This window comes from Podarcis raffonei, chromosome 8 (assembly GCF_027172205.1).
Source record: "Podarcis raffonei isolate rPodRaf1 chromosome 8, rPodRaf1.pri, whole genome shotgun sequence".
NCBI lineage: Eukaryota > Metazoa > Chordata > Lepidosauria > Squamata > Lacertidae > Podarcis > Podarcis raffonei.
Window position 1 is genome coordinate 78,661,979 of NC_070609.1, and position 27,704 is coordinate 78,689,682.

The 27,704-nt window shown below is 45.9% G+C and overlaps 1 protein-coding gene across 5 annotated transcripts in view; it reads left to right on the forward strand.

Moving 5' to 3' along the window:
- PAX7 (paired box 7) overlaps positions 1–27,704 on the forward strand; it is a 170,039-nt gene that overhangs the window by 5,475 nt on the left and 136,860 nt on the right. The window contains exons 3-4 of one of the 5 annotated variants that reach the window (XM_053401016.1): positions 1,555–1,681; positions 8,671–8,799. In XM_053401016.1, coding sequence (XP_053256991.1) covers positions 1,555–1,681; positions 8,671–8,799 — 256 coding nt within the window. Of the gene's footprint in view, positions 1–1,551; positions 1,682–8,664; positions 8,800–27,704 lie in introns of all 5 variants that reach the window. The other 4 variants (XM_053401014.1, XM_053401015.1, XM_053401013.1 and 1 more) reach the window with 4 other exon arrangements.

A 27,704-nucleotide genomic window follows, 5' to 3' on the forward strand; every position in this document is an offset into this window, starting at 1 on the left:
TGCACGCGCGGGGTGGGTGGGGGGGTTGCCTTCACCTCTTCTCCCCTGCCTCTTTTTGGGGGGCCCTTCTCTAGACACGCACCCCGAAAGCGAAGGGAAAACATCTTGTACGTGTGCAGAAGTTTCCGGGTTTCCAGGTAGGGCTGCTGCGAGACAACCCTACCTGATTTCCATGGCTGCTACCTGCCAGTGCAAACAATACGGAGCTAGATGGCAGCTTAATTAGTTCCCTGAAGCTGCCACCCCAGCCTCGCTTACCTGGGGACTAAAAAAAAAACCCCACGGAATCTGGGCAGACACGGTTCAGTTTGCCCATTATGTCTCACGACTGGGCTTACTTCCGAATAACAAAAAAGAAAAAGTTGCGCGGTATCGTAGCTCTTAGCTATGGTCCGTTGAGGAAGGATTTTCGGACGGGCTTTCTCTCGGGAGACGTGTCCCGGATCGGGGCCCTCCGGCTGCTCTTTTTTTTTTTTTTTGCATTCATGGTTATTTATCATGAGATGAGCCTCTGGGCTATGGTCCCGTCATCTCCGACAGGCAGCTCAAAATAGGAAGCGTTTACTGAGAGAAAAGCGAAATCTGTCAGTTCCTCATTTGATCTCACTTTACAACCATAAATCATAGCAGAGTGGATAAAGGATGATATCTGCAGCTAATTTATAATCGTTCACACTCGGAGTCATTTTTAAAAAAATCTTTTAAAATCTTTAAAAAAATCTTTTAAAAAATATGTATCTTTAGAAGTAAGAGGCTGGGGCGGGGAAATCTGTCCGACTCCAGGCACGCTTACTCAGGAGTAAGCTCCATTGAAACCCATGGAACTTTACTTCTGAGTAAGGATCCCAGGGTGGAACTGGACCGGTCCCCTTACTCTCAAGTAAGCCCCCGCGCGAAGCCCCGATCCCTAGGGGAAATTCCTCGGAAACGAGTCCTGCGGCGTACAACGGGATTTACTCCTAGGTAAATGCGTAGAGAGGTACAGTAAAATATTGACTTGACAAATTTGGGCTTTTTGGGGGGTTTGGGAAACCATCAAAAGTTGTAAAATAAGGACCCTCTGGTTAAAGGCGGTGGGCTTTTTTTTTAAAGAAGCATTTAAGGAGAGGGGGCTGAGTAGTTTGGATTTGGGAGGTTTTCCTGAGGTGGGGGGGAATTTGGGAAACCACCAAAGGCTGGATGCAAGCACCCTTAGAATAAATTCTACACTAAAACGGATCTTATTTATGTATTTTTTAATTTTAAGAGGGGGTTGTAGCCACTGCTAGTCCTACTCAAAGTAGACCCACTGAAGTTAACAGATCTGGCTGGCTAAGTTTCAGGAATTTCCATGGGTCTACTCTGAGTAGTGTTTAATTGGGAGTCGTTTAAAAAGAACATTTGAATGGCGAGGCGCGTGGGCTGAGGCGAGGGCACACCTTTACCCGCTCCCCAAAATTAAAATTTAAAAGTGAATCCTTTTTCTTTCTCTTCCCCCTGCCCCACCCGCTGCAAACCTCTTTCCCCCACCCCACCTCGGATCTTTTCCCGACGGCGCATTGATCCCAAAAGCAGGTCGCTACTCCCGACGTGGAGAAGAAAATCGAAGAGTATAAACGAGAAAACCCCGGGATGTTTAGCTGGGAGATCCGGGACCGACTGCTGAAGGATGGGCATTGCGACCGAAGCACGGTCCCTTCAGGTGAGAAGGCAACTTGGAAAAAGCGCAAACGGGGAGAGGGAAGGGGGGGGGATGAAATGCTGTAATTGGGTGGGGAGGAGGGAGGAACTAATCTAGGGATGCGTTTATCTACAAACAGGCCAGCTTGAGACCAAAATCTTCCCCTCCAGGCTAAGAGGCGGGCAAATAACTCAATGCACGCGCTCAAAAGCACAGACCGGGTTCCGTGCGTTTTGTGACTCCCCAAGAAAGCGTTCTGCATCACTCTAAAGCTTGCATAGCCTTTGTTCTGTCGTCCTGTTTCAGACTGAGAGGCCCAGGAAGAAATAAATAGGCAAATCCCTGGATGCAGAAATCCAAGATGAAGCTGGAGTTTGATCCCTTCTCCAGGTTTACTCTGGATTTTTTTTTACTTTTTACACAAATTCCTCCCCAACCCCCAACCCGTCCTCTTGCAGTTTCAGGTGGGACAGGCCAAAAACAACTTCAGCTGTGTGTGATGAGAGAGCCGGGCCTGAGTCTCAAGCTGAATTTGCAGCTTTGACTTCTGGCTCTGTCTGCCCCATCAGCAGAAGCTGGTCTTTGCAGAAATGTTGCAGGCGGCTTAAGTGGCTTCTGGATCATTGGGGGTGGGGATGTCCCTGATCCCCAGTATTTGCAAATCTGGACTTATAACGACACCCTGTAGACTAGCGAGTGAATTGTGTAGAAGGGTTGCTAAATCTAAAAGTGTGCATTGCGAATGTAGAAGACCTGCAGATGTTGTCAGAGTCTTCAGCTGGATCTAACCAGGCATCCTCTTCTCACAGCGGCCAGCCTGCTGCCCCATTGGCAAGCCCACAAGCAGAGTACCAGAGCTCTCTCCCTCCCTGTGGGTTCTAGCAACTGGTATTCAGAATCATTGCTGCTTTCAAAGGTAGAGACTGAGAGTATAATCATCATGGCTAGTGGCCATTGGTAGCCTCTTTGTCCTCTTTGAATTTGCCCTAACCTCTTTTAAGACCAGTTAGGTTGGTGGCTATCACTGCCTCCTGTGGGAGTGAGTTCCAGAGTTTAACTTTGCACTATGTGAATAATGACTTTCGCCTGTCTGTTCTGAATCTTCAAACATTCAGGAGTTCTAGTGTTAGGAGAGAGAGAGGAAGACCTTTTCTCTACCTGCTTTCTCCATAGCATGCATAATTTCAGGTATTAAACACTGAATGTGGAGACTCAGAAATCTAAACCCTCAATTCTCTCTTAATATTGCGTGGCAGCAAATACAGTAAGGGTTATACATTTAATAGATAAAATTGACCCCCGGAGCTATAGTTTATTGAAAGATAAACTTTAACTTCTCGGTATGTGTGTGTGTGCGAGAGAGAGCTCTGTACCAAAAGGTGACAGCTCACATATTTTCCCAATAATGGATAGCACTTTATCAAGTTAAGTTGGAAGGTGAGTTCGCAAGCTTTCAGATGTCACAGCATTCTTCAGCAGACTGAAAGCTTACCTGAAACTCAAAACTTTGCACACCTGTCTCTCTGCCTCCCAGATTTTGGGTCACAGGGGTGCTGTTGTGTGGCTTTTGTTTTTGGGTCGCAATTATGCATGCTTGATTTGTGTTGTTCTTTTTTGAGAAATAGCCTGCACGAATCAAACAAGTGACATTTCACTTATTTTCAATCTCCCTGGCTTCTCCTGATGGTTTGGAGCAATTTGAGGAGAAAAACAGAGCAAGCCAGACAATCCCATTTTACGTATTACTCAATACAATTGATGCAACCTTCTGAGTATCACAGAGCTATGCATCAGTCTGGCAGAGAGCCTGGTATAACCCGAAAGCTGTCATACTACATTCTTAAAACACTAAAGAAAATATTCATTTATTGTTGCTGTAGATTCAGAACCAACCATACAACTGCTTAGAGTTTTGTTGAGATGGGCCAGAACAGAAAACCTACAGCTCTTCTTGTCCTTGCCTCCATCAACTCATATACCTAGTAACATTTTCCAGATCTTTGTCTGATAGGAAGGGAGGGTGCCATCCAGATGATTCAAACTACAGTTCCCAGCAGCTCAAGCCAGCATGACGAGTGATCAGGGGTGATGGGAGTTGTAGTTCAAAATATCTGGAGGGTACAAGAAGTCCTGATCTGCACAGCAAAATAGAAAAAGGTATTGGAGTAGACAGTGCCACTTCAAACCACAAGTGGGGGGGATCTTACTTTGGAATGCACCCACCCAATGATAACAATAATAGTAGTGAGAAACTGTTTAGCTTTTATTTCCTCTGTGCTCCTTTGCCGCCTGGGAGGAGAGTCCATTTTGCACGCAAGAGGATTCCAAAACTGATACAAGCACACCCATACCCAGTTTGTAATGGTACAGTCCCTTTGTGCCACCTCATTCTGTGCTTTCCAGGTTAATACCCAATGCCAAGCCTTACCCAGAGTTGACCCACTGAAATTCATGCACGTTATTTATTTCATAAAATTTATATACCACTTGATCGTGAAAAAGGAAAAACCCTTTAAAAAAATATGGACATAGCTAATTTAGGTCCATGAATTTCAATGGATCTACTCTGAGTATTAGGACTTAGCTGGATATAACCTCCATTTGTTTTATCTGGATGCTGAACACTTTAACATCTGAGGGCAGGTTGTTTTAATGTTCCTGTGTTACTGCTCCTATAGTTTAGAGTGGATCTACTGTTGCCATATTTGAAACTTACTTTAAGAACTGGCATTCAAAGCAGGATATACAGTAATTAACAAATGCATGATATAATTAGTAAGATCCACCCTGAGATACCTGAGTAAAATTGTATACCAGAATTTCATATAAGGCTCCCCTTCTGGGCACATTTACTTAGAAGCAGGCGATGTTAAAAGGCAGGGAGATTTAACTTGGCAAGTAATTTTAATGTATCTATCTATCATCTATCTATCTATCTATTTATGTATGTTTGTATTATTCACCCTTCACCCTAAGGTACCAGGGCAGGTTATAGCATTAAAGTACAATATTAAAAACAATTTGGAGGGTCCAATTCAGAAAACATCAAATATAACACCAAAGTCATTAAAAACAATATTGTCCTAAATATGAGTAGACAGTGTTTAGGCCCTGTCAATTTCACTTTTACTCTGCCTTCCGGGTGTCCAGGTACTCATGGTGTGGATGGGTAATTCAGATTAAAATCCTCCTCCTCTTCTTCCTCCTCCTCCTCCCAAACCAGGAAGTTCTGGTGTTTTAATTTGGGGAGAGACATCATTCTATTGGCATGATATAAAGGCCTGTGGGTTTTCTGGTTCTACTAAATTCTTCAATAGGTATAATGTGAAAAGGTTCTATGTCTATACATTTGCAATGAGGGCATAAGGAGACAGAGAGAGAGAGAGAGAGAGAGAGAGAGAGAAAGGAATGAAGGAAGGAAGGAAGGAAGGAAGGAAGGAAGGAAGGAAGGAATCCAGTAGAGGCTGCTCCATGAGGGTAAATGGGGCCTCATCCAGTCTGCCTTCTTACTTGCATCCAGTTCAGGGGGAGTGACCCTCCTCCTCCTTAGCCTCAACATTGACCTTGCAGAATTCAGCAACCAGGAGGATGGGAGCACAACCGGAATTAGTTGACTGCCTCTTCTTGGCTGTGTCGCCACCTACTGTTGACCTCCCTTCTGCCCCACCAATCTCATTTCCAGCAGACACTGGAATTATTAGAAGTCAGCTGTGTACAACGAGACGAGATGCATTACACTGTCACACTTTGACTTTATTTTAATATTTTATCATTTTTGCTGAATTCATATCCCAACCTTTTCTCCAAGAAGTGCCAGGTCTCTCCCAGCTCCTCATTTAATTCCCAAAACACCCCTGTGAGGTAGCTTAGACTGAGAGGCAGCAACTAGCCTATGGTCACCCAACGAGCTTCATGGCCAAGTCAGGATTTGAATCGGGTCCTCGTCAAACACTCCCAGCACTCGCCGGCTTTCATAAGTCAGGCCATGAAGAGTTAGGTAATACACAACTGAGGACAGCTCGGGTCTCCAAATGACCATACTGTTAGGACACAGGGGCCAAGGTAGGTTTCTAGGGCCATTGGAAGGCCTGAACTGTGGGCGCCATGAGCAGGTAATTGAGAAGGAAGCTTCAACACTAAAGGGGCCACCACCACAAAGGCCATATTCCCCAAACCTGTTAGCTGAATTGATCTGTCTGATGTTGTGCAAGTATGCAGGGCCCCCATAGAAGTTCTTACAAATGTACAGAGTCATATAGGGGAAAGCGGTGCTGTCCCCAAACTGTTTAGGGTAGGCAGAACCACCGTTCCCTTGTGAGTGACCTTCTGGTGGCTGTCGGGGCTAGCAGCAGAGCAACAAATAGGAATTTTAGCTTTGTACGGCGGGTTGGTTTCTACACAAACCCACATATTTACACCCACACCCACACCCTATCCTTCATCTAGGCAGGCAAGAGGAATGATCGGAGTTCAAGGACGCATTTCTAGCCAGGCAAAAACACTCAACAAGGGTGATGAGCAGGGTGTGTGTGACCTGGCGAGAGTCCCAAGGGCCAGACAGAGAGGGCTGGATTCGATCTCGGCACCCAAGGTTCCCCATACATTTATATTCTGCCTTCCTCCCCCAAGGAGCTCAAGGCGGTATGTGTGGTTCTCCCCGCATCTCATTTAATCCCCACAACAACCATGTGAGGTAGGTTGGGCTGAGAGAGGTGGTGACTGGCCCCAGGTCGCACTCAGTGTGCATGCACACTTCAGATCTGAAGAATATCTTAAGAGTATTTGAAGTCAAAGTGTGCATGCACACGAAAGCTCATACCAATAACAAACTTAGTTAGTCTCTATGGTGCTACTGGAAGGATTTTTTTTATTTTGTTCCGACTACTGCAGACCAACATGGCTACCTACTTGTACCTATGTCCTAGTCTGACACTCTAATCCAGGCACCCCCAAGCTTCAGCCCACCAGATGTTTTGGACTACAATTCCCATCATCCCTGACCACTGGTCCTGTTAACTAGGGATCATGGGAGTTGTAGGCCAAAACTTCTGGAGGGCCACAGGTTGGGGATTTTTTTAAAAAAAAAAATGGGACCAGCAGCCCATCGCAGTCTTTTGGCCTCCACTTATGCCAAGGTATAGGGACGTGGCTGGCGCTGTGGGTTAAACCACAGAGCCTAGGACTTGCCAATCAGAAGGTCGGCAGTTCAAATGCCCAAGACAGGGTAAGCTCCCGTTGCTCGGTCCCTGCTCCTGCCAACCTAGCAGTTCGAAACCACGTCAAAGTGCAAGTAGATAAATAGGTACCACTCTGGCGGGAAGGTAAACGGTGTTTCCGTGCGCTGCTCTGGTTCGCCAGAAGCGGCTTAGTCATGCTGGCCACATGACCCGGAAGCTGTACTCCAGCTCCCTCAGCCAATAAAGCGAGATGAGCGCCACAACCCGAGTCGGCCACGACGGGACCTAATGGTCAGGGGTCCCTTTACCCTTTTTTATGCCAGTGTACCAACTGAAGCCTCAACACACACATCCGCTCCAAAGGTGTTTTGAGGACAGTAGTTTCAGTGTGTTGGTTTGTTAAGGGTGGGAGTTGTGTGTGTTTATCCTAAATATAACTGGGGTTGGGGGTTGGGCTGAGTATTTAGAGAGTCGTTGGCCTGTTTGTTGATTTAAGGACTCCTGCAGGAGTTAAGTACATCTAAGATGACACCTGCTCAAACACAGGGAAGCATCATAGCTCGGTGGTAGAGCATCTGAGTTGCGTGCCAAAAGTCCTGGGTTCAGTCTTTGACATCTCCAGGCAGAGCTAGGAAAAGACTCCCTCCCGGAAACCCTGGAGAGCAGCTGCCAGTCAGAGTAGACAATACTGAACTTGCTGGACCAGCGAGCTCTCCCTCTATTTAAAGTAGTTTCCTAAGTGAGATACCTCACTGGGTTTTTATTCCTTTCATTTCATATTTATTACTACAACTCGTGTTCCATAAAATTCACACTGTAATGCAGTGAAATGCAATACATAAGAAAAAGAAAAGAAGCAATCAAAATTTAAATATTATTACTATTTATTAAACTTGTATACCACCCTATTCCCGCAGGTCTCAGGGTGGTTCACAGGATTAAAACTAAAGATTTAAACAATGATTTGGTGTGGGCATGTCCACCTGAACAAGGATTGCTGGCCGCTGATAGTCCATGGACCACTTTTATTTTGTTTTAAGCCCTGGTTTAGAAGAAGTTAGGGACGCGGGTGGCACTGTGGGTTAAACCACAGAGCCTAGGACTTGCCGATCAGAAGGTCGGCGGTTCGAATCCCCGTGACGGGGTGAGCTCCCGTTGTTCAGTCCCTGCTCCTGCCAACCTAGCAGTTCAAAAGCATGTCAAAGTGCAAGTAGATAAATAGGTACCGCTCCGGCGGGAAGGTAAACGGCGTTTCCGTGCGCTGCTCTGGTTTGCCAGAAGTGGCCTAGTCATGCTGGCCACATGACCTGGAAGCTGTACGCCGGCTCCCTCGGCCAATAAAGCGAGATGAGCGCCGCAACCCCAGAGTCGGTCACGACTGGACCTAATGGTCAGGGGTCCCTTTACCTTTACTTAGAAGAAGTTCCTGTTGGGTGTGGATGCAACAGAGACTTTTGGGCTGTTGGCCAATCCATACCTTGGCTTAATGCGGATTGCGAACCCTAGTGCTTCCTCTAATTCCCCCTCATCTATTCCACTTTCCCCTCCAACTACTGCTACCCCAAGCATTTTCTTCCCCAAATGTGGATGTTCCCTGTGCTTTGAAAATCCAAACAGGAGATCTGCAATCTCCAGATGGGCAGGCCTTATGAGCTGGGGCTGGTGATAGGGTGTCATGGAGATGGAGCAGCATTAGATGTTGACCTTCCACCATGGATGGAGAGAATCCTCACCATTACTGATGGAAGTACCTTTTTTGCCTCCCAGTTTCAACTTTCCAGTTTCAAAGCAGCTTATATTTTCTTCTTCTGTCTTTGACTGTCTGAGGTTTAGTGAGTTCGATTAGCCGGGTGCTCCGAATCAAGTTCGGGAAGAAAGAGGAAGAGGAGGACTGCGATAAGAAGGAGGACGACAGCGAGAAGAAGGCCAAGCACAGCATTGACGGCATTTTGGGCGACAAAGGTAGAGAGAAAGGGAGGGAGGGGGACAATTACAAACACATACACCCCCTTTTAAAAAATAATAATTTTTGGCCTCTCTCCTGGTTTCCTCCATCCTATTGTATGTTGACATTGTGAAGTGAGTGGGAACTGCAAAAAAAAAAATGTTTCAGCATTTAAGTGCTTCTGTTCCTGGAGTGTGCCAGCCAGCCAGCCACACCTTTCTGGGGCTACTCCATTCCAAGTTAGTTTGTTTATATTCACTGCAAATTCCTCTGAGCACACCAGTGGTTTCCTCCTTGTGCTTGTGCAGATGGCCTTGTTTTGGTGGCACTCAGAGGATGAGCCTGTTGTTCGTATATGAAACTTCCCTCCCTGTGCTGTTGAGACTCCACCTCCCAGTATTCAGAAAACGATTCCGGTTTTAACCTTGTCACCCTGATCTGCTAGCTTTCTTTGTGCGGGGAAGGGATGTTCATACTGATAACTACCACATCTGTAGTCTTGCAGCGACGGTTGCTTTCTATTGGTTTGTTTCAAAAGTTTATTGCGAGTTGTTTGTGTGTTTGCTTTATTTTACTGCGAGCTGCTTTGGAGGCCTGTTGTCGGGCAAAAGGCAGGACAAGGATTTTATAATAAATGGAAAGAATTAAAACAGGCCTCTGCTCCCAGGAACTTACAGTCAGTGAGATGCAAGACTTAGGTGAAGATAAACCCAGAGTTTCTTTCACCAGAACTAGGGGTGGAGAACTAGCTGTTTTTGGGCTCAAACTCCCATCAGCCCCAGCTAGTATGACCCAGGGGCAGGGATAAGGGGAGTGCGGCCTATCAACATCTGGAGGACTCTGAGTTAAAAGAAGGCAAAGTTGTGATGGAGGTAGACAGGGGCAGTGAAGGCAGGTGACAGAGGTAGCTAGGGACAGTAAAGGCAAGTGATGGTCCGGTTCAGGGATGCTGAACCTGTGAGCCTCCGGGTGATTGGACTCCCAACTTCCATCAGCCCCAGATAGCATGGCCAAGGACCAAGGGTGATGGGAGATGGAGTCCAGCAACGTCCAGAGGACTTCAGGTTACCCAGCTCTCTGAGGCTAAAGGATTCTGGTCATAACATCCACATGTTTCAATCACTCTCATGCCCCAGTCGTGGATTGCGACAAAGAATTCTGGGAAACTATAGTTTTTCAAGGGAGCTGGGAATTGTTAGGAGAGATCTCGCAGTGCTATGGTTCCCAGCCCCCTCGGCAAACTACAATTCCCGGGATTATTTGAGGGCAGCTATGACTGGATAGGAATGCTTTAAAAAATATAGGGCATATGTGACCGCAGCTAAACAGTCATGTGAAAGGCTTTGTGGAAAGGGGGTGTTTTAAGGATTGAGTTTAATTTTTATTTTTTTTCTACTTCTTCTTTTTTTAAAAAAAGGAAATTCTCAGAGGGGTGAAATGAAAACTAAAAAGCCTTTAAAAAACATTTAACTATTCAAGTGGGTCCTTTTTTTATATTGTAGAAAGTCCAAGCCGCTTCCTCCCCTGGTTTTGAATATATTCTCAAAGATTTCAATACCTTAGCAGAACACGTTGGACTTTATAAAATCTTTGTAGCTCAAAGGTTCTTAATAGGTGTAAAGTATAACTGTCTCAGGAGAATCTGAGAGGACATGATTTTTTAAATAATAATAATAATAAATAAAGTCTTCAAGAATAATTTATTATCTTTTTTCTGACCTGGTTTTTCAGTACTTTGTGCATTAATAACAATAATAATAATCAGGAACCTGCATAAATTATGCAAATTGACACATTCTGTAATTTTGCATAATTTTACTTTCCTTGTTATGGTTGGGACAGTGACACAAATTGCCATTTCATCCACTGAAAACCTTATTCTGCCGTCTACAGTTTTAAGACCCCAATATTATAGCAGGCATTGCCTTTTTATTTCCAAACCCATAAGGCCTAGAATCTTAAGATTAGTTTTTTTTAAAGAACTTCTGCCTCCACTAGTGCAATTTGTATTTTTCTGTGCATGCACCCGCAATCCTCCATCTAGCTCATCTTTGACTCATTTCTACAGAGCCCCCCTGTACGTTAAGGAATAGCTTTGAATTCAAAACAGTCTTGATCGGGATTGAATAATGTTATTCGGAGCTCTTTTTAGAGGTGGAAAAAACAGGATGCAAGTCCGTGGTCCTCTTTTCGCTGGTGTATTGTTAAAATCCTTCATGTGGTCTACCACCTTGACTTTCAGTGACCAGATAATCAAATTGCAGTGTTTCAAAGAAAGAGTAGGGAGCCGTGTTTAATTCTTCAGCATGTAAAACCCCGCTGTGCTTTCTTTTAAAATAAAGTTTCTCTCCGGTAGGATGTGATGCTGTTTAAGAGATGCTTTTAGACTGACGGAAGGCGGGAGAAAAAATGTGCATATTTTCAGCACCTGAAATCTTAAGGATAACTTTTTCTTTCTTTCTTTCTTTCTTTCTTTTTAAAAAAGAGGAAATGTTATTTGAAATATTATTTATATCACCCGTTAAGTTAGTGAAAGGGGAAGGCGGTATAGAGAATAGGCCCAGAGTGTCTCTTTCTTTCATTTTTCACACTTACTATTAAAAAATATAATCGCCGCAGACGCAGATTGCCCCCCAGAGGGAGTCTCCCTTTCCCTTTTCAAAGCTTGATTGATCTTTTGAAGACAAATCTTGAACTGTTGGGTGGTGTTAATAAAATTAGAGAGCCGCTTGGAAAACACAATAGGGGAGAAAAAGGGGAGGGGGTCTGGTTGTGGGGTCTTGGAAGTGTTAATGTGCTACCTGTCTGCCTTGAATGGTTTGATTTTCACACATACACCCGTTTTTGTGGTTTTTTGTTTTTGCGCGGGTGTTTTGGAACGGGTGGCGAAAGCTCCATCCGGAACACGAGCATGGACCTCTTGCCTTGAAAACCGGAGTCACTCCGGATCAGTTACTTATAAGGACTTGAAAGCCGGCTGTGGGGGGGGGGTGAGAGGGGGGTCCTAAATGAATTCGTTAAACAGATCACTTTCTCTTCGGCTTGCTACTGTTTTCTAAATGGTCCCCTGAAACCGCCTTTGACAGTTTACTGATGGGGGGTATCAGATTCAATTATCCGTTGGGTTTCTGGATATCTTGGGGGGGGAGGCGTGGGAGGTGTCATGGAAATTGGGGGAGATTCTTTCATATAGACATAAGTATATATTTGTACAGAGAGAGAGGGAAAGAGAGAGAGGTTTTAATGTGCGTGTAGATACCTGAATATGTGTGTGCATCTTGAATTTCTTAAAAACCTAACGCCACCCAAGTTAGTATTTTTCCACAGGGGTGGGAAGACTGTTTTTGTTCGTGATAACGCCCAATGTTTTTGTGTTTGTTTGGGGGTTTTTAATATATATATATATATATATATAGATATATATATATATATGTATGAGATATATATTTTATATATAAATATATAATGATATATATATAATGATACCTTGTTTGTTTGTTTTAAAATAATGATACCTTCCTGTTGTTTTATCTCCACTCCCCCACCCACCCAAAAAAAATTAATTGAAGGGGAAGGCGATGACGTTTGTCATTTGGGGGTTTCGTAAGGGTATATTGGGGTGGGCGGCGGGAGTGGGGATGTGTAAATTGGGGGGGGGGGTGTTTCTGGAGCAAAGCTGCTATTCTGTAATTAATAACCCGGTAGCAGAGAGCGCTCAGAGAGCGGTTGGAACAGTTCCGTTTTCTACATTAATATCAGGGGTTGTGGGGTTGTCCATTTCATCGGGGGGGGGGGGTGATCCTTTTCCTTCACATGGATGAGCAATGGAGGGAGGGTCTTATGACTGAACACTTTTTGAGAGGGGTGTGCGATAGAGGGCATTTCGGGGGTGAAGGAAGGAGCAGTTGGCTAACTCCACCCTAAAATAAAATATTAACAAGAATTTGCCCGAAAGAGGGGATGAAGAGAAAAGGGAGAAGGTCGTTTCTCAGATCTCAGGCACATTTACCTGGAAATAAGTCGCACTGCTGCGGCGGTTGGTTGGGGGGGGTTACATTCGAGTAAACATGCCCAGGCCTCGGCTGCAAAGTCTTTACTCCCGAGTAAGAGCGTACAAGTAATGGTTGCTTGTATTTAATTTTTATTGGACTGGAATAACGATACCGCCTTGAATGGGCTTCTGAGGTGCATTTCATCTCTCAGAAAATAGAATTATTAATTTTTTAAAAAAAATTGCTATTCATTTTTCAAGATCTTAAAAAAATAGGAAGGGTGACCAGCGTTTTCCGACCGAATATATCACGCTGAGATTACGGCGGGTTGATAATCTCCACTTCTTATCATTTTTATTTTTTATTTTTGAAAGAAAAAAAAGCGCCAATTAAAAATATATGTATATTCGGTGCTGGACCTCGAAATGTTTGAACAGAAGGTGGAGAAATCGGCTTGTTTGGCTTTCGGGTCTCGCCTTTGGCTGGGAGGGGGGTTAACCTTGGAGATGAACTTCGCTTTGCAAAGACTTTTCCAAGTCGATTAAAAAGTTTTAAATACGGCAAAGGAACTCTGTGGCCCCCCAAAAGCAAACAATTTTTTAAAGAGAAGGTTGGAGGGTGCGCGGGAGGGGGGGCAAACAGACGAAGCTGTGTGTCTCTCTTTTTTCCTCCTCCTCGCCCCCCTCCCGTTAAAATAGAGAGAAAGGAGGGGGGGTTCGGCCTTGGCTTATTCTTATTCAAAAAAATTCCCAAGGCAGGGCCGCGGAGTTTGGGAACAAAACGGGGGCAGAAGAATGGGAGATAGATTTATTCAAAGCGCCCCGCTGGTCGATAGTTTTGTAATATTATCCGCGCCGTCTGTTGCAAGAAGAGGGGAGGGGAGCCGGTTGGAGGTTAGCAAAACGCTGTCTCCCCCCCTTTTTTTTCCTTTTTTGGGCGGGAGGGGGTCTTTGGTTCAAATTGCTCAATATCCACTTGTAAATCAGGTCTTTTGTCGCTGAATAGCGATCGGTGCTTGTTTTGCCTCCCCTCCCCACCCCACGTCGTGATCGAAAATAAAATAAAAATAAAAAGTGGACATACTTTTTTTTTGCTTGTTTATTTAGGCTTTAGAGAATACCATCGGCTCAGATTCTTAGGCAGGTAGTCCCGTCCCTCTTTCTCCCCCCCCCCCACGAAAAGTTTGCAAATTGCATTCCGTGGGAGTTTGGTCGTAAAGTAGATTTAATGGAGTTTTATTTATTTCTCGAATTCCACTTTTCCTTTCCGGCTGCTTAAATATTTTTGTGCACGTGTAATGGTGGTTCTTTCCTCATTTAAGATGTCTTTTTCAGGATGATTCACGTCCGTTTTTTGTTTTTTTTTTTTCCTCCCCAAAGAAATTTGGGGTTTCTGCAAAGAAAGAAAAACCAAAGTTTTCAGGGAGGAAAAACGGAAGGTACGCCAAGATAAAAGGCTCTTGTGTGCGGAGCTAAATAAATGGACTGTTCCAAAAGTGAACCCCTCAAAAAAAAGGGGGGAGAGGAAAACGAAAGAGGGAGAGGGAGGGAGAGAGAGAAAATGAGAAAGCAACTAACTGGTTGATTTTTTTAGAGGTTCCGATGGAGGAATCACTCATTCCTAAGAATTGTTTAGCTTGAAAGTGAATTTCTATTGCCTACAAGATCGCGAGTTTTCAAGAGGCTTTGTTTGATTCCCCCGCCCTTGAAAGAAAATGCGTTTATTTTTTTGAAGAGGGGGAGGGCGGGTATAAGCAGGGCCTCCTCTCGAGTAAGCGCGCGCGCCCCGCGCATTGGCATGTGAAAGCGCTTCTTCCTAGCTGTGGGTGAGGAGTGAGGGTTCTGCCCCCCCCCATTCAAGGCTCCGATCCGTGTCCTTTCGAAATGAGCATATATAGAAATTATTGTCTTTTCGTCTTTTAAAAACCCTCTGGACGAATTTACTTCCAGTTTCAAGAAAGCTGGTGAAGAGACACCCTATAGGAGGAGGCTGAGGGGTTTGTTGTTGTGTGTTTTTGGCGTGGGGGGGGGGTGGAATAAGAGAAATTGCCTTCAGAAAAGTGAAGATCCATTTGCGAAAAGGCTACTCAGGTTCGATCCCCGCAAAAGTGCTTTGATTTCCCACCTCCCCCCCCCATACCCAGATTTCCCAGCCGTGTCTTAGATCACTCATTGGCATTTTTTTTTTTAAGAAAACCAGAGAATGCGAGAAATCCTCCCCACAATCCATAAATCTCTTTTCAAGCCTGCCAAACTTTTAATTGCCCTAATTAAAGTACCTAATGACCATACTTAACTTGTAAAACATTTGTTCCATACATACACCTCCAACCTTTGGAGGGGGGGGAAATCTCTGGGTCTGCATTGTTGTTGTTTTAAAAATACTCTCGCACCCCCCCCCCAAGCAACCTTCTCTGGAGTAAATTCTCTTTGAAGGAAGCGAGAGTGGGGATTTAATGACTCCCGAGTAAGCGCGGAGGGGACCCGCGGCCCGTAGCTCGTCTCCGGCTTTTGGATCGGGGCCCCTCGGTTAGGTGGGACGGATTCTTGGGGGGAAACGTGCCTCCAGGACCTAGGCGTTTGGAGAACTCCCTATAGCCCTTTCCTAACTCTCAGCTGCCTCCCAGCAGCAGTGGGGTTACTCTCCAGTAGATATACAGGAGTGCAGAATCCTTGTCCAAAATCGCCACTTTTGGAAGAAGGAACTAAAGGAAGAAAAGTCTGCGTATTCCTGATTTTACCCACCGCCTCGAAAACTGCTTTAGGATACGATTGTCTACATGTTTAGGGTTAAAACAGAGCCCTGGGTCGGGTTGTGCCTCTAACAGAGTACGATACTAAGCACTATAACCGAAGACTTATTACCTAGTTTATTATTATTATTATTATTATTATTATTATTATTATTATTATTATTACTACTATTATTTTATTATTCAGTATAGGTGATAATTATTTATATCATCCCAGTTTTGTTGCAAAACCCCTGGACTCCGCCATGTAGAAAAGCGATGTGTAAAAAACATCTTTTTTAAAATAAAAATCCTTTTTCTAAATACTCAAAAAACAAACCCCTGTTCCCGACTCTCTGTATGCTTTTAATTCAGACGACAGACCGAGTAAATTTAGTAGGGTTTACTTAGAGCAGTGCTGGAATGATTTGGGGGGGCAACCCCAATTTTTACCTGCCCCACTTTTATTGTTTTAGGAGATTGGGCTAAATTAGGGTCTGGGGATTCACCGAAGACCCGCATCCCAGAACACTATAGAGAAAAGCCGCTCAAAATTGCAGCCGAATCCTATCCCGTGAATATCTGGAAGCGATCTTGCGCTCATAGGGATCATACTGTGGGCACACACGCCCCTTTTAATACTGTTTAGGATCGGAACCAAACAACTAGCGCTGATTTCCTAGAAGACGCGCTTGCTCCGTTCGCCCTCAGCACTTTTATTTTGGCCAGAGTGATTTTGGAAGGCAAACCCAGGCAATCCAATGGGCTTACTCTCTAGGAAAGTGTGCGAAAGCCCGGGTAAGGGGGGGAGAGGTTTGTGGGATTCACTACTCGGGAGTGACTCCTTCTGAATCGTATGAGGGGGGGCTGCTCCCAGGTAAGTGAGGGATCGGAACCTCGGGCCTTTCTCTGTGCATTTTGCCTGGTTCACGACCCAATCCCCACCCCCAAAGATTTTTATTCTTATTAACTCCCAAGTAGACGTGCAAAACATTTCAGCTTGGGAGAGCCAGGTCCCCCCTTCGCACGCCTTTCTCGGACGTAAAACTTCATGGGAGGTGGGGTGAGAGAGGAGACAGATGTTGCACCCCCCCCCAAAAAAAAAGTCCTGTGCTGGAGAGGTTGTACAGCCAGGTATACTCGTGAGTAAGTCTCCCTTGGTCATCTCCTTTTCCCCAGGGAGACTTATTGTTTCCCAGGAATAATAGAAGATGGAAAAGGAGGAGGCGTCTTTTGGGGGGGCAGTCCCTCCCCCCAAAAACCCCTCTATAGTGGCCTGTGCTGGATTTTCTTAGTAGGGATCCGAGCTCTCCCGGCTGCATCGTGAAAGAAAAGGCTCCCCTCGCTCGTCTGTTTTTTTTCTCTTTTCCTCCCTCTCTATCATCCGCTTGGCATTTAATAACGTTAAGACTTATTAGCGGTCGTAATGAAAACTGTGGCGCCTGAATAGTGCGCTGTGTTGGAGAGGGGTGTAATAGCTCCGAGGCATGTTAAGAAAATGTATTTATCCCCAATCAGGGACTCACTCTTCGGGTTCCCAGCACAAACGTTAAGTTGAAGGGGTTTAAGACAGATTAAATTGAGTCTTTATTTCGCTCGCACTTTCATCTTTAAACGGCTCACTCCGCTTGGCCCACGGCGGATATTCATGAGGGCTAGCCGCGCTCTGTGTGTGTGTGTGCGTGTGTGTGTATGTGTATAGGAGGGAGGGAGGGTGTCTTCCAATACCACCTCTCCCGCTCGCCTCTTTCTCTTCCTCCCCTTCTCAAAAAAATAAAATCCAGGGCTGTTTCTCATTTGGTTTGTTTAGGGTGGCGGGGGAGGGATGGGCGAGCGAATTTATTCTTCTGGTCATCAGAGTCTCTGAGGGTAGGGAGACAGTCCAGGCCGAGGAAGCTGGAGGCCACAAGCAGTGGGCTAGGCTGCGGGACTATAGACCACCTCCAAATAACTTACCACCCCTATCGTGGTATATGAGTAAGCGTTCGTGGAGCGGGGAAGGGCCATTTGGCTACCGCAGGGCAGAGCGCTCGCCAGCCTCTCTGGTGTAGTCTGTTCAGTGGCTCAGAAACTCTTTCTGCCACCATACCTGCACACGCTTACTAGGGTGTGCGCGCGTCCCAGTAATAGATTTACGCATGGGATTGGAAGGTGTCCCGAAGCCATTTGCCAGGGGCGGTGGTTTTGCTGCAACGTGGGCACCCACCGGGAAGTTGAAATTATTATTATTATTTTATTGCAATAATTTGAATGATATTGCAAAGGGCCTCATCTCACAGCGCCGGCCCCTATGCATGAAAGTTAGGATTGGTACCGTTTCTGGGAGATTTGAGGTGCACGGGAAAGGGAGAGTCTCCTTTGGACGCCTTAGATACAGTAATACTCCTGTTGTCTCCTGCAGAAATGGGAGTAAGCCTCCTAGCTTTAATAGATCTGGAGGTGTAAAACCAGTGGGTGGAGTGGGAGTGGTGGAGCTCGTCCTAGCATCCTATACCACCTGTCTCTGCTCAAGAGCATGTTAGTTCTGTGAGAGGTTTAACTCCCCAGGAAAAAGGGGTCCGGGACTGCAGGCTGAGAAAATGGGTGTCAAATAGGATGAGGATGGGTCCAGCCTCGGTCAAGGATAAAGGAGAGGTCCCCAGGATATTGACAAGGCAAAGTTATAGTGCAATCCGGGCATGGCCCAGGTGTGAGATTTGCCACCCCCACGCAATGGTTTTACTTCTGAGTAAACCCCGGAAAAAAGAGATTATTGCGTTGTGATTTGGTATCTAGGTGCATCCAAAATAATGAAGAAGGTTTCAGGGGCTAAGAAATTGGCTGCCGCGCGCGTAATTGCACGCGCGTTTCGGGGTACTGTTAATCTAGGAGCAAGACCCACGGAAAGTTATGGAGGTGGGGTATCGCTGGTTGTTTGTTTAAAAACAAACAAGCCTGCAAATCATATTAATTTGGCATTTCCAATTAAGTTGAGGGAAAAGCAGGGAGAAATGGACTAGATACTTTGACTAGGATATGTGAGTCGTGGTTGTTGTTGTTTTTCACTTGACCCTTGGCCTGTGTTCTGTGCTACTCGTGAGTAAAGCTCGACAGGGGATGGGGGAGGGGGTTATAAATAAAACACAATGGACCATATTGTGTGTGTTTGGACATCGCCAGTGTAAAGGAACGTGGGGATTTTAAAGAACTTTGCACGTGTTTGCGTACACATATGCGCAGAAGTGTCCCGATATTGACTCCCCAAAGCAGCTTCGGAAGCTGGTTAAACGTGGTCTGTCGGAGCTGTGGGACTTACTCGTGAGACGGAGCCAGAAAGGTGCCTGTGGGGTTGTTCTATTCATTTGGTTGTGGATTTGAAGAGAGGGTGGCGCTGTAAGATGGACTCAAGAACGTGGCCTCATACCAGATAATAACTCTGATCCATATAGCTGAGGATTGACTGCACTGGGTGGTGGAGGCTCGCTAGGGTTTCATGCAGGACCTTCCCAGAGCTACCTGGAGATGCTGGAATCCTTCTGCATGCTGGACAGATGTTCTGCCAGTGAGCCACCACCCTTTACCAAAAGGATTTCTGATCCTTCAGGAGATGGTTGTGTGTTGCGCTCTGGATGACAGATATATCTGGAACTGGGCTGAGGTTGACTCACTGGAGCTGGCCTCCCGGTCCCAGGGTTTAAGGGCGAGAAGTAGCCGCGAATGTCTCTCCATAGATTCCTCTGAAATCCAGTTATGGGAATCACAAGGGACGCAGTTGCTGTTGTGCTCAGGTCCTGCTTTGGGCTTCATAGAATTGTGGAATTGGAAGGGACCCAAAAGATCCTCTAGTCCAACCCCCTGCAATGCAGGAATATGCAGCAGTCCCATACGGGATCGAACTTGCAACCTTGGTGTTCTTAGCACCACACTCTAACCAACTGAGCTATCCAGGCAGACCGCGTCTGCTTGGCCACTGTGGGAACAGCATGCTGGACTAGATTGGCAATGGGCCTGATCCAACAGCCAGTCTCTTACATTTCAATGCTCCTGCGAATGGATTTGTTTTAGGCTGAGCAGATAAGCCTCATCAAAACGGCATGCCTTTCTCTCCAAGTCAATCTATTCCAGATCACGACCTTTTTTGTGCATTTAAAGCACACTCAGTTAGAACACACGACTTCTCCCCAAGAGTCCTGGGAAATGTAGTTTCACCCTCACAGCACTACAGTTCCCAGCATCCTTAGCAAACGCCAGTTCCCAGGATTCTTTGGGGTAAGTCGTGTGCTTTAAATGTGCCTTCAGCGTGCTTTAAATGTCTGGCGTTGTGGATCTGCTGTAGGTGTGATCTGAAACACAGGCATGCAAAAATAATATATATATATATATATACTTAATCCATATTTTTGAAACGGAAACACTGATTTTGGAGAAAGTATACTTTAGAATTCCCCTACTGATGCTTCCCGCCCCCCAATTTTATATTTGAATGGTCTCTGCGAGGCGGAAAACGTCCAAGCAGTTTATCTCCCGGTTTCTCATTGCAAAACACGCGTAATTGCAGAAACACGCATCTCGATCTCCACTTCTGTATGTGTAAACACACACACGTGTATTGTACAAATAAAAACAACAACAAACAGAACCATTTGCCAGCCTTTCTTAACACCCCACCCAGCACCCCACATTTACGGGAAACCTGACTTTATTGAAGGGGGGAGAGAGGAAGGAAGTGGTTTGGCTTGATTTAATTTAACTAAGGGAGCAGGAGGACGTGGACTCACTCATCCTCCTTTCCCCCTTTCTGTCCGTGCTGGTTTTAGTTTCACACCTGGAGAGATTAGGCGTCTCTGCACAATGTTGGAGCCTTACACCTGGCTGATTTTATTTATTTTTTAATTTCCTTTTGGGGTCGGAGGGATTGGGTGTGGGGGTTGCCAAACCCCAGCTCCGTCCTCCTCCTCCCCTCCCCCTTGAAAACAACAACGACGACCCCAAACACCCCTTTTTTCCAAAATAACACCCTCTCCCACCCGTGGGTCTCCGCTGTCTCTATGTTTGAGAAGGGGGAAATCCACCAAATGGGGGTGGGATTACCTAAAGGGTTAGCAATCTAATCAAACAGCGAGCAGGCAGGATTTGGCGTTTGGTTGTGAGTGGGATCAAGAGGCATAATGGGGGGCAGGAGGGGAGATGGAGGCGGGAGGCGGAGGGGGAAGGATGGGGTTCATTTGGAGACAGGAGTGAGAAAGTTGTAAGGGGAAGAAGGGAACAGGATGGAAAGATGAGAGAGGAGGAAATGGACAATATGGAGAGGGGGAGAGAAGGGGGGAGGCCTTATCTCAGTGGCACCTGCTTGGCATTCCGAAGGGCCCAGGTGGCGGGACAGAGACCTCGGCCTGAAACTCTGGAAAGCCATTGCTGCCAGTCAGTGTAGGGAGCACTGAGACAGTATAAAGCAGCACCCTATGTTCCTGAGGAGGGAGGGAGGGAGGGGAAGGAAGGAAGGAAAGAAGGAAAGAAAGAAAGAAAGAGGGAAGGAAAGAAGGAAGGAAGGAAAGAAAGAAGGAAAGAAGGATGGAAGGAAGGAAGGAAGGAAAGAAAGAAAGAGCGAGCGGGAGGGAGAGAGGAAGGAAAGAGGGGAGAAAAAGAAGAGTAGGAAAGAAGGAAGGGAATGAAGAAGGAAAGAAAAAGAAAGAGGGAGAGAAGAAAGAGAAAGAATAAGAACGAGGGAGAGGAAGAAAGACAGGAAGGAAGGAAGGAGAGAAAGAGAGAAGGAGAGAGAGAGAGAGAGGAAGAAAGAAAGAAAGAAAGAAAGAAAGAAAGAAAGAAAGAAAGAAAGAAAGAAAGAAAAGAGAGGGAAGGAAGGATGTGGAAAAGAGAGGAGAGAAAAACAGAATTTGATAAGCGGGGAAAGTGGGGAAGAGAAAAAGGAAGGCTGGAAAAAGATGTGGCCGAGGGGGGAAAGGAAGATGAGGAAAACAAGTGAACCGTAAAGAGGAGGAGAGGCAAAGAGGTGAAAGTGAAAAGAGAAAAAGGAGAAATCAGGAGAGAGTTGGGCGAGGCGGAGGGCAGGGGGGAGGCAGGCGGGCGGGGTCCAGCCTGCTCCCACGCGGGGCTTCCACGGCTCGTCGGCGCGCGAGGCTTGAGACAAATAAGGTACAACCACAATGAGCGGCGATAACAATTACAAAGGCAAACAGGGGCTTTCGGGGACGGAGGCGGCGGAGGGGGGAGGGCTCCGCTCAACCCCGGTGTAGACATCAACAAAGTCTGCGAATGTTTGCAAGATAAAACTCCTTTCCAAATCCGCTGTGACGGCGAGGCGAGAGCGAGCGAGCGAGAGATAAGGGCTTCTGGGGCGGGGGGGGGGCGCACGATGAGGGCGGGGAGATGCACCAGCATAATCTAATACAAGAGACGGGGCTGGCGCTCTCTGTCTTTTTCTTTTAAAAAAAGTTAAAACAAGGGAAAAAGGAGGGGAGCTTAGATTATGCAAGGAAAAGCTGGGGTGGAGAGTTGAGGAGACGAGGCAGGGAAGAGGGGGCTTTCCTGGGTTGGAGAGGGTCAGGCTCCCCAGATTCCGTCTAAGGACACCCCTCCAAAAAAATCAGTTAAAATAAGTTAAAATGACAGGCAACAGCTGAGGAAGAATCCTGTGTAGCCCACAAGCTTGCTACTTTCCCTTCCCAACTCTTTGCAGTGCCCTTAAAATACTTTGAAAAATGTATTGGGTCACTGGGGCAAACCCAGGAAGGTTTTGTAGCGTCATAGAGGTGGAAGGGATTCTCAAGGATCATCTAAGCCCAGGGGTCAGCAAACTTTTTCAGCAGAGGGACGGCCCACTGTCCCTCAGACCTTGTGAGGGGCCGGACTATTTTGGGGGGGGGGAATGAACGAATTCCTATGCCCCGCAAATAACCCAGAGATGCATTTTAAATAAAAGCACACATTCTACTCATGGAAAAACATGTTGATTCCCGGATCATCTGCAGGCCGGATGTTGAAGGTGATTGGGCCGGATCTGGCCCCCGGGCCTTAGTTTGCCTACCCATGATCTAAGCCTAGCTCCCTTGCAATCACAGCTAAAGGTTCCCTGACAGGTGGCCATCCAACCTCTGGCTGAAAACCTCCAAGGATGGAGAGCCCTTCACAGAGGGCTGAGCCCAGGGCAGAATTAGACAATGCATATTTTTTGGATTTTGTGAAGGTCAGCAGCAGATTGTTTGATTTAATATGATGGCATTTTTGAGGGCAGTAGGGAGGGAGAAGGGCTTGTGGGGTTTTCTTGGGGGGCAGCAAAACAGCTTGTCTAGGACTTGCTGATCAGAAGGTTGGCGGTTCGAATCCCCGTGATGGGGTGATCTCCCGTTGCTCAGTCCCTGCTCCTGCCAACCTAGCAGTTCGAAAGCACCTCAAAGTGCAAGTAGATAAATAGGTACTGCTCCGGCAGGAAGGTAAACGGTGTTTCTGTGCGCTGCTCTGGTTTGCCAGAAGCGGCTTAGTCATGCTGGCCACATGACCCGGAAGCTGTATGCCGGCTCCCTTGGCCAATAAAGCGAGATGAGCGCTGCAACCCCAGAGTCGGCCATGACTGGACCTAATGGTCAGGGGTCCCTTTACCTTTACCTGAGAATACACACAGCAAATGTAAAAGGAGGGGAGAGGGTGCTAACCTGCATCCCTCCTGTAGCTTGGATTTGTGTCCATACCAATTTTGATGGTAACTCTGTTACTTAGAGTCGTGGCATCAAAGGAGGACTCTAATGTGTGAGTCAATGAGCTGTGATTCCTGAATTTCATGGGGTTGGACTAGAAGACCCTTGGATTCCCTACCAGCTCTGCAGCTCTATGATTCGGTTACCTCTAGTCAGGACTGAACATAGATTCTGCTTCTTGGTAGAATTGAAGAAGTCCTCCATGGTTGTCAACATATGAAGTTCTATGTATGCAGGGGTTGTCTTCGGTTATGTCCTACTCAGAGTAGACCTACTGAAATTCATGAACCAAAGTTGGCTGTGTCTATCATTTTCAGTGGGCTCTTCCCTGTGTAGAATGAGCATTGAATGTTCACCCCATGTGTGAAATGGGGACCTTGTTGTCCACAGAATGTTACTTTTGCTCCTGCAAAAGGGGGGGCTGTGTTGCTAGATATATCTGCCTACAGCAAAATGAATTAAAGAATTGTGGAGTTGTAAAGGACCCCCAATGTCATCTAGTCCAACCCTGGCATAGCAGGGATTATCTTTGTTCAGAACGGCTATGTGCCCATTTGGAGGAACAGGCACTACAGCTCATTTCTCCATGCTGGGGAAAAATGCTAAGTTATTTCACTCCTTAGATATATTGAGCTGAACCGAATGAAATCCTAGTTAGAGCAGATCCATTGAAACACATGGACCTAAGTTTCTGCTCATTAATTTCAATGGGTTGGCTACTGTTGTTGGCTATAACCCATTGTTTCAAGGAGGTTTTTCCTATCTAAAAAGCAACCTTTTTAGAATTGTAACCTTATGGAATGTGAAGGCTGCTCAGAAGGCGTTTGTGATTTTGTGTACAGAATTCTTGGTGGCTTTCGTAGATAGGGATGGTTGGTTGTAGATCGCTGCATATGTGGCAAAAATCGTGGGCAGTGCACTAAACGATCCTGAATAGCCCATAGATAAATAACTACGAGCAAGCATTGTTGACCTATTTGTATATAGATCAGTGGTGGGGAAACAGGGGCACTCCAGATGTTATTGGACTCCAACTCCCATCACCCCCGCAGCCAGCATGGTCAAGGATGATGGGGTCTGTAGTCTAGAAACATCTGGAGGACCACTGGTTGCCCACCCCTGATCTAGAGTGAGATTCTGGTTTTCTAGAAATGCATAGCTTGACAGCATGTCAGATTATCTAGGGGAAAGCGGCAGAGAGAAATCTGCCCACAATAATATTATTTTTTAATGTCTGTAGCAAACAGCTATCCAGAAATTAAGGAGCAAGGGGGGGGGAGTAGAATGTCAATCATAAACAAATGTTTGATGGGATTTGGTAATATTTGCCAAACATATACAGGTTTTGTATAGGAAATATCAGAGCTAAATGTCTTAAAAGGCTCAATATGCTATTTATAGGTCTAGACTCTAGAGCAAAAGAGACGATTTCTCTAGAAAGCGAAATCATGGTGTGTGTTTGGGTGGGTCAAGGTGGTGAATTCATTATCGGAAGCCACAGAAGCTGGGCTCAAATATAGACTTGTGGTTTGGACTGAAAGTTCTCTCCTCTCTTAAAAAATAGCCTTTCCCTTTATGCAGTGTAGGGAAGATTCTTGCTGATTTCCAGAAAGCAACTCTCTCTCTGTCTCTCTCTGTGTGTGTGTGTAGAGAGAGAGAGAGAGAGAGAGAGAGAGAGTGTTGGCCGAAGTGAAAAGCGCCTGTTCTCTAAAATGTTGATCCAATGCTGGAAATACGGGTGGCTGTAATCAACTGTTTGCAATATCTAGAAAGTTGGGGTGGGCTTTGGATTGGTCCTAGAGGGGGAGGAGGGGAGATAAGCTTTCTAGAACTAAGAGCAATGTATATAAATCATTGGTGTCCGGTGTGGGGTAATGTGTAAAAGTGATTGTGCGTTAGGTAGGGTGAATGTTGACAATGGGGTTGTATAACAGGTAACTCGTAATGGGACCTACGCGAAAGGGTTGTTTCTGCCTTTGCCCCTTTCTCATTGTCCTTCCTCCCCCACCTGACATTTTGGACCATTCAGATTGGCTTATCGTATGAAGAATCCATGCAGGTTCAACCATAGCAAGGTGACATTGCGGGGCACACCGGCCTCACCCAGGTTTGGCAGGCAGGCAAAGCAGCAAACCTCAATGATAATGTCCTACCTCCACCGCTGGAGGCTGTGACTGAGAATCGCAAGTTTCTGGTGACATTGTTCCCAGGAGGAAGGTTTCAGGTTTTTGCTTAAATGAGAACTTAAATCATTTTTTTAATTCATTGCAGATCTTATTCCAGAATTCTTTAATGGCTGTGCATTCCCACCACATGTGCATATATGACCCCATACCATCTTTACACCTCCAGCAAGTTGGTGATCTATTTTTATACATCTTTGCGAGTTTTGCTGGAGAGTGGTGCCATCTGTATTGCATTTTCATAATATTTTCTCTCAGATTATAGCACGCCGTAAATTTAATATCCTCCCTCCACGATTTCTCCCACTGATCCATATAGATATTATAGCCTAGGTCTTGCGCCCATTTCACCATTGTTCCTTTCACCAATTCTTCTTTCACCTCCTACTCTAAGAGGAGGTTATAAATTCTTGAGATGTATTTTCCTTTAGATTGGATTAATTCTTTTTCAAATCTAGATGTCTCCTTTGCAAGGCCTTCCTTTTTACCTAAATTCAATCTTTCATTTATCTGAAAATATTGTAGCCAGCTCCTGCTTGCGGGCTTCCCATTGGGATATCTGGTTGGCCAATGAGAAGAAGATGTTAGACTAGATGGGCTCTTAGCCTGATCCAGCAGGAAAACTTGTTCTTATGATCTAAGATCATAGAATCATAACATTGCAGAGTTGGAAGTGACCCTGAGGATCATCTCGCCCAGCCCCCTGTCATGCAGGAATATGCTGTATACAGGGATCGGACTTGCAACCTTGGCGTCATCAGCACCATGTTCTAACCAACTGTGTAGTGATAGTTACCAATTTGGATGGCACAAATTCATTGAGGGCAGGGCCATCAGTGTCTGTGCTCTACCCTCTGAATACCAGTGGCTAGGAATCTCAAGTACTGTTGTGCTCGTGCCCTGTTCCACTGGGGCATCTGATTGGCCAATGCGAGATCAGAATGCTGGACTATATGGTTCCTTGGCCTGATCCCGCAAGCTCTTGCATTCATTCATCATCTAGTCCAAGTTGTATGTGCTCAAAGCACAGGGGCATCTGTGGAAAGAAAGAGATGCTGGACTTGTTAACAGAAACTAATTGAATGTTCGATTCCCTGTGTACATATGTATCATTAAAAAAACAAGAACAACCCATTGTCAGCAGTGCAGTCATCTCACATATTTAGGTTCCAGCACATTGCAATTTCTTTACAATACTTTCCTCGAATCTCTTTTTCTGAAGCCTTTCAACCGAGCCTCACTTCCTCTCCAGTGGCTGAATATTTCAGTCTCTCTTTCTGGGTATCTTGTGCGATTGCACAGGAGAAAAAGGAGATATGTGGGTGGGTGTTTTTTCCCTCCTTCCCCCAGTGGTTGTGGTTAAAGGAATTATATTTACCCACTTTTTTTCTTTTCTTGTCTTTTTTTTTTTGCAATAAGCTTGGTGAGAGAGAGAGAGTCATTGAAAAAGATGAGATGAGAGGGACGAGGACTTCAAACGAATCCATCATCTCTGGAGTTGGTGGAGATTTAGAGACAGTGTTGTGTGTGGAACGGGGAGGGGGGGAGGAAAAGAGTTATTTAGATATTAAAAAACCATATTTTCCTAGAGGCATCAGGAGTTTCCGCCATCCACACTTTCCCCTTGCAGCTATTTGGCTGGGTGAAATACTCGAGACCCAAATGTTGAGGAGAGATAACGCTGGCGAGCCACGCCGTGGTCTTCGAACCGCATCAGAGCATTAAACCCGGATTAACCTCCCCTTTCCCCCTCCCTCCCCATTCTCCTTCAACTCCCTCTTCCCACCCCCTCAAGCTCCCACCCCCCCCCAACGCACACATTTCCCCCCCCCCCAGTGGAATTTACATGGAAGGATTTTAAAGCATACACAATTCTTAGCCTTTAAGCTTAAAGGTACTTAAGTTGAGCATTAGGGTAAAACTGGGGTGTGTGGGGGGAGAGAGAACAGGAGAGAAATACCCCCTCCAAAATGTTGTTGTTGTTTCATAATGTCAAGAGCCCCCCACCATTACACAATGAAGTCCAGATTCTAAAGTTGCCAAACTGTCATTGCAAAGTCATCCATATTCCACCCATGTTGCTGTTACATATGGAAAGGTCCTGGGAAGATGGATAGTTTAATGTGGCACTTTCTAAGATCACAGAGTGCTTTGTGGACATTTTCTCAGAGAAGACAGGCCCATGGGTCAGTGATAGAACATCTGCTTTGCATGCAGAAGGTCCCAGGTTCAACCAATTAGGTATAAGTCAAAGGTAAAGGGACCCCTGACCATTAGGTCCAGTCGTGACCGACTCTGGGGTTGTGGCGCTCATCTCGCTTTACT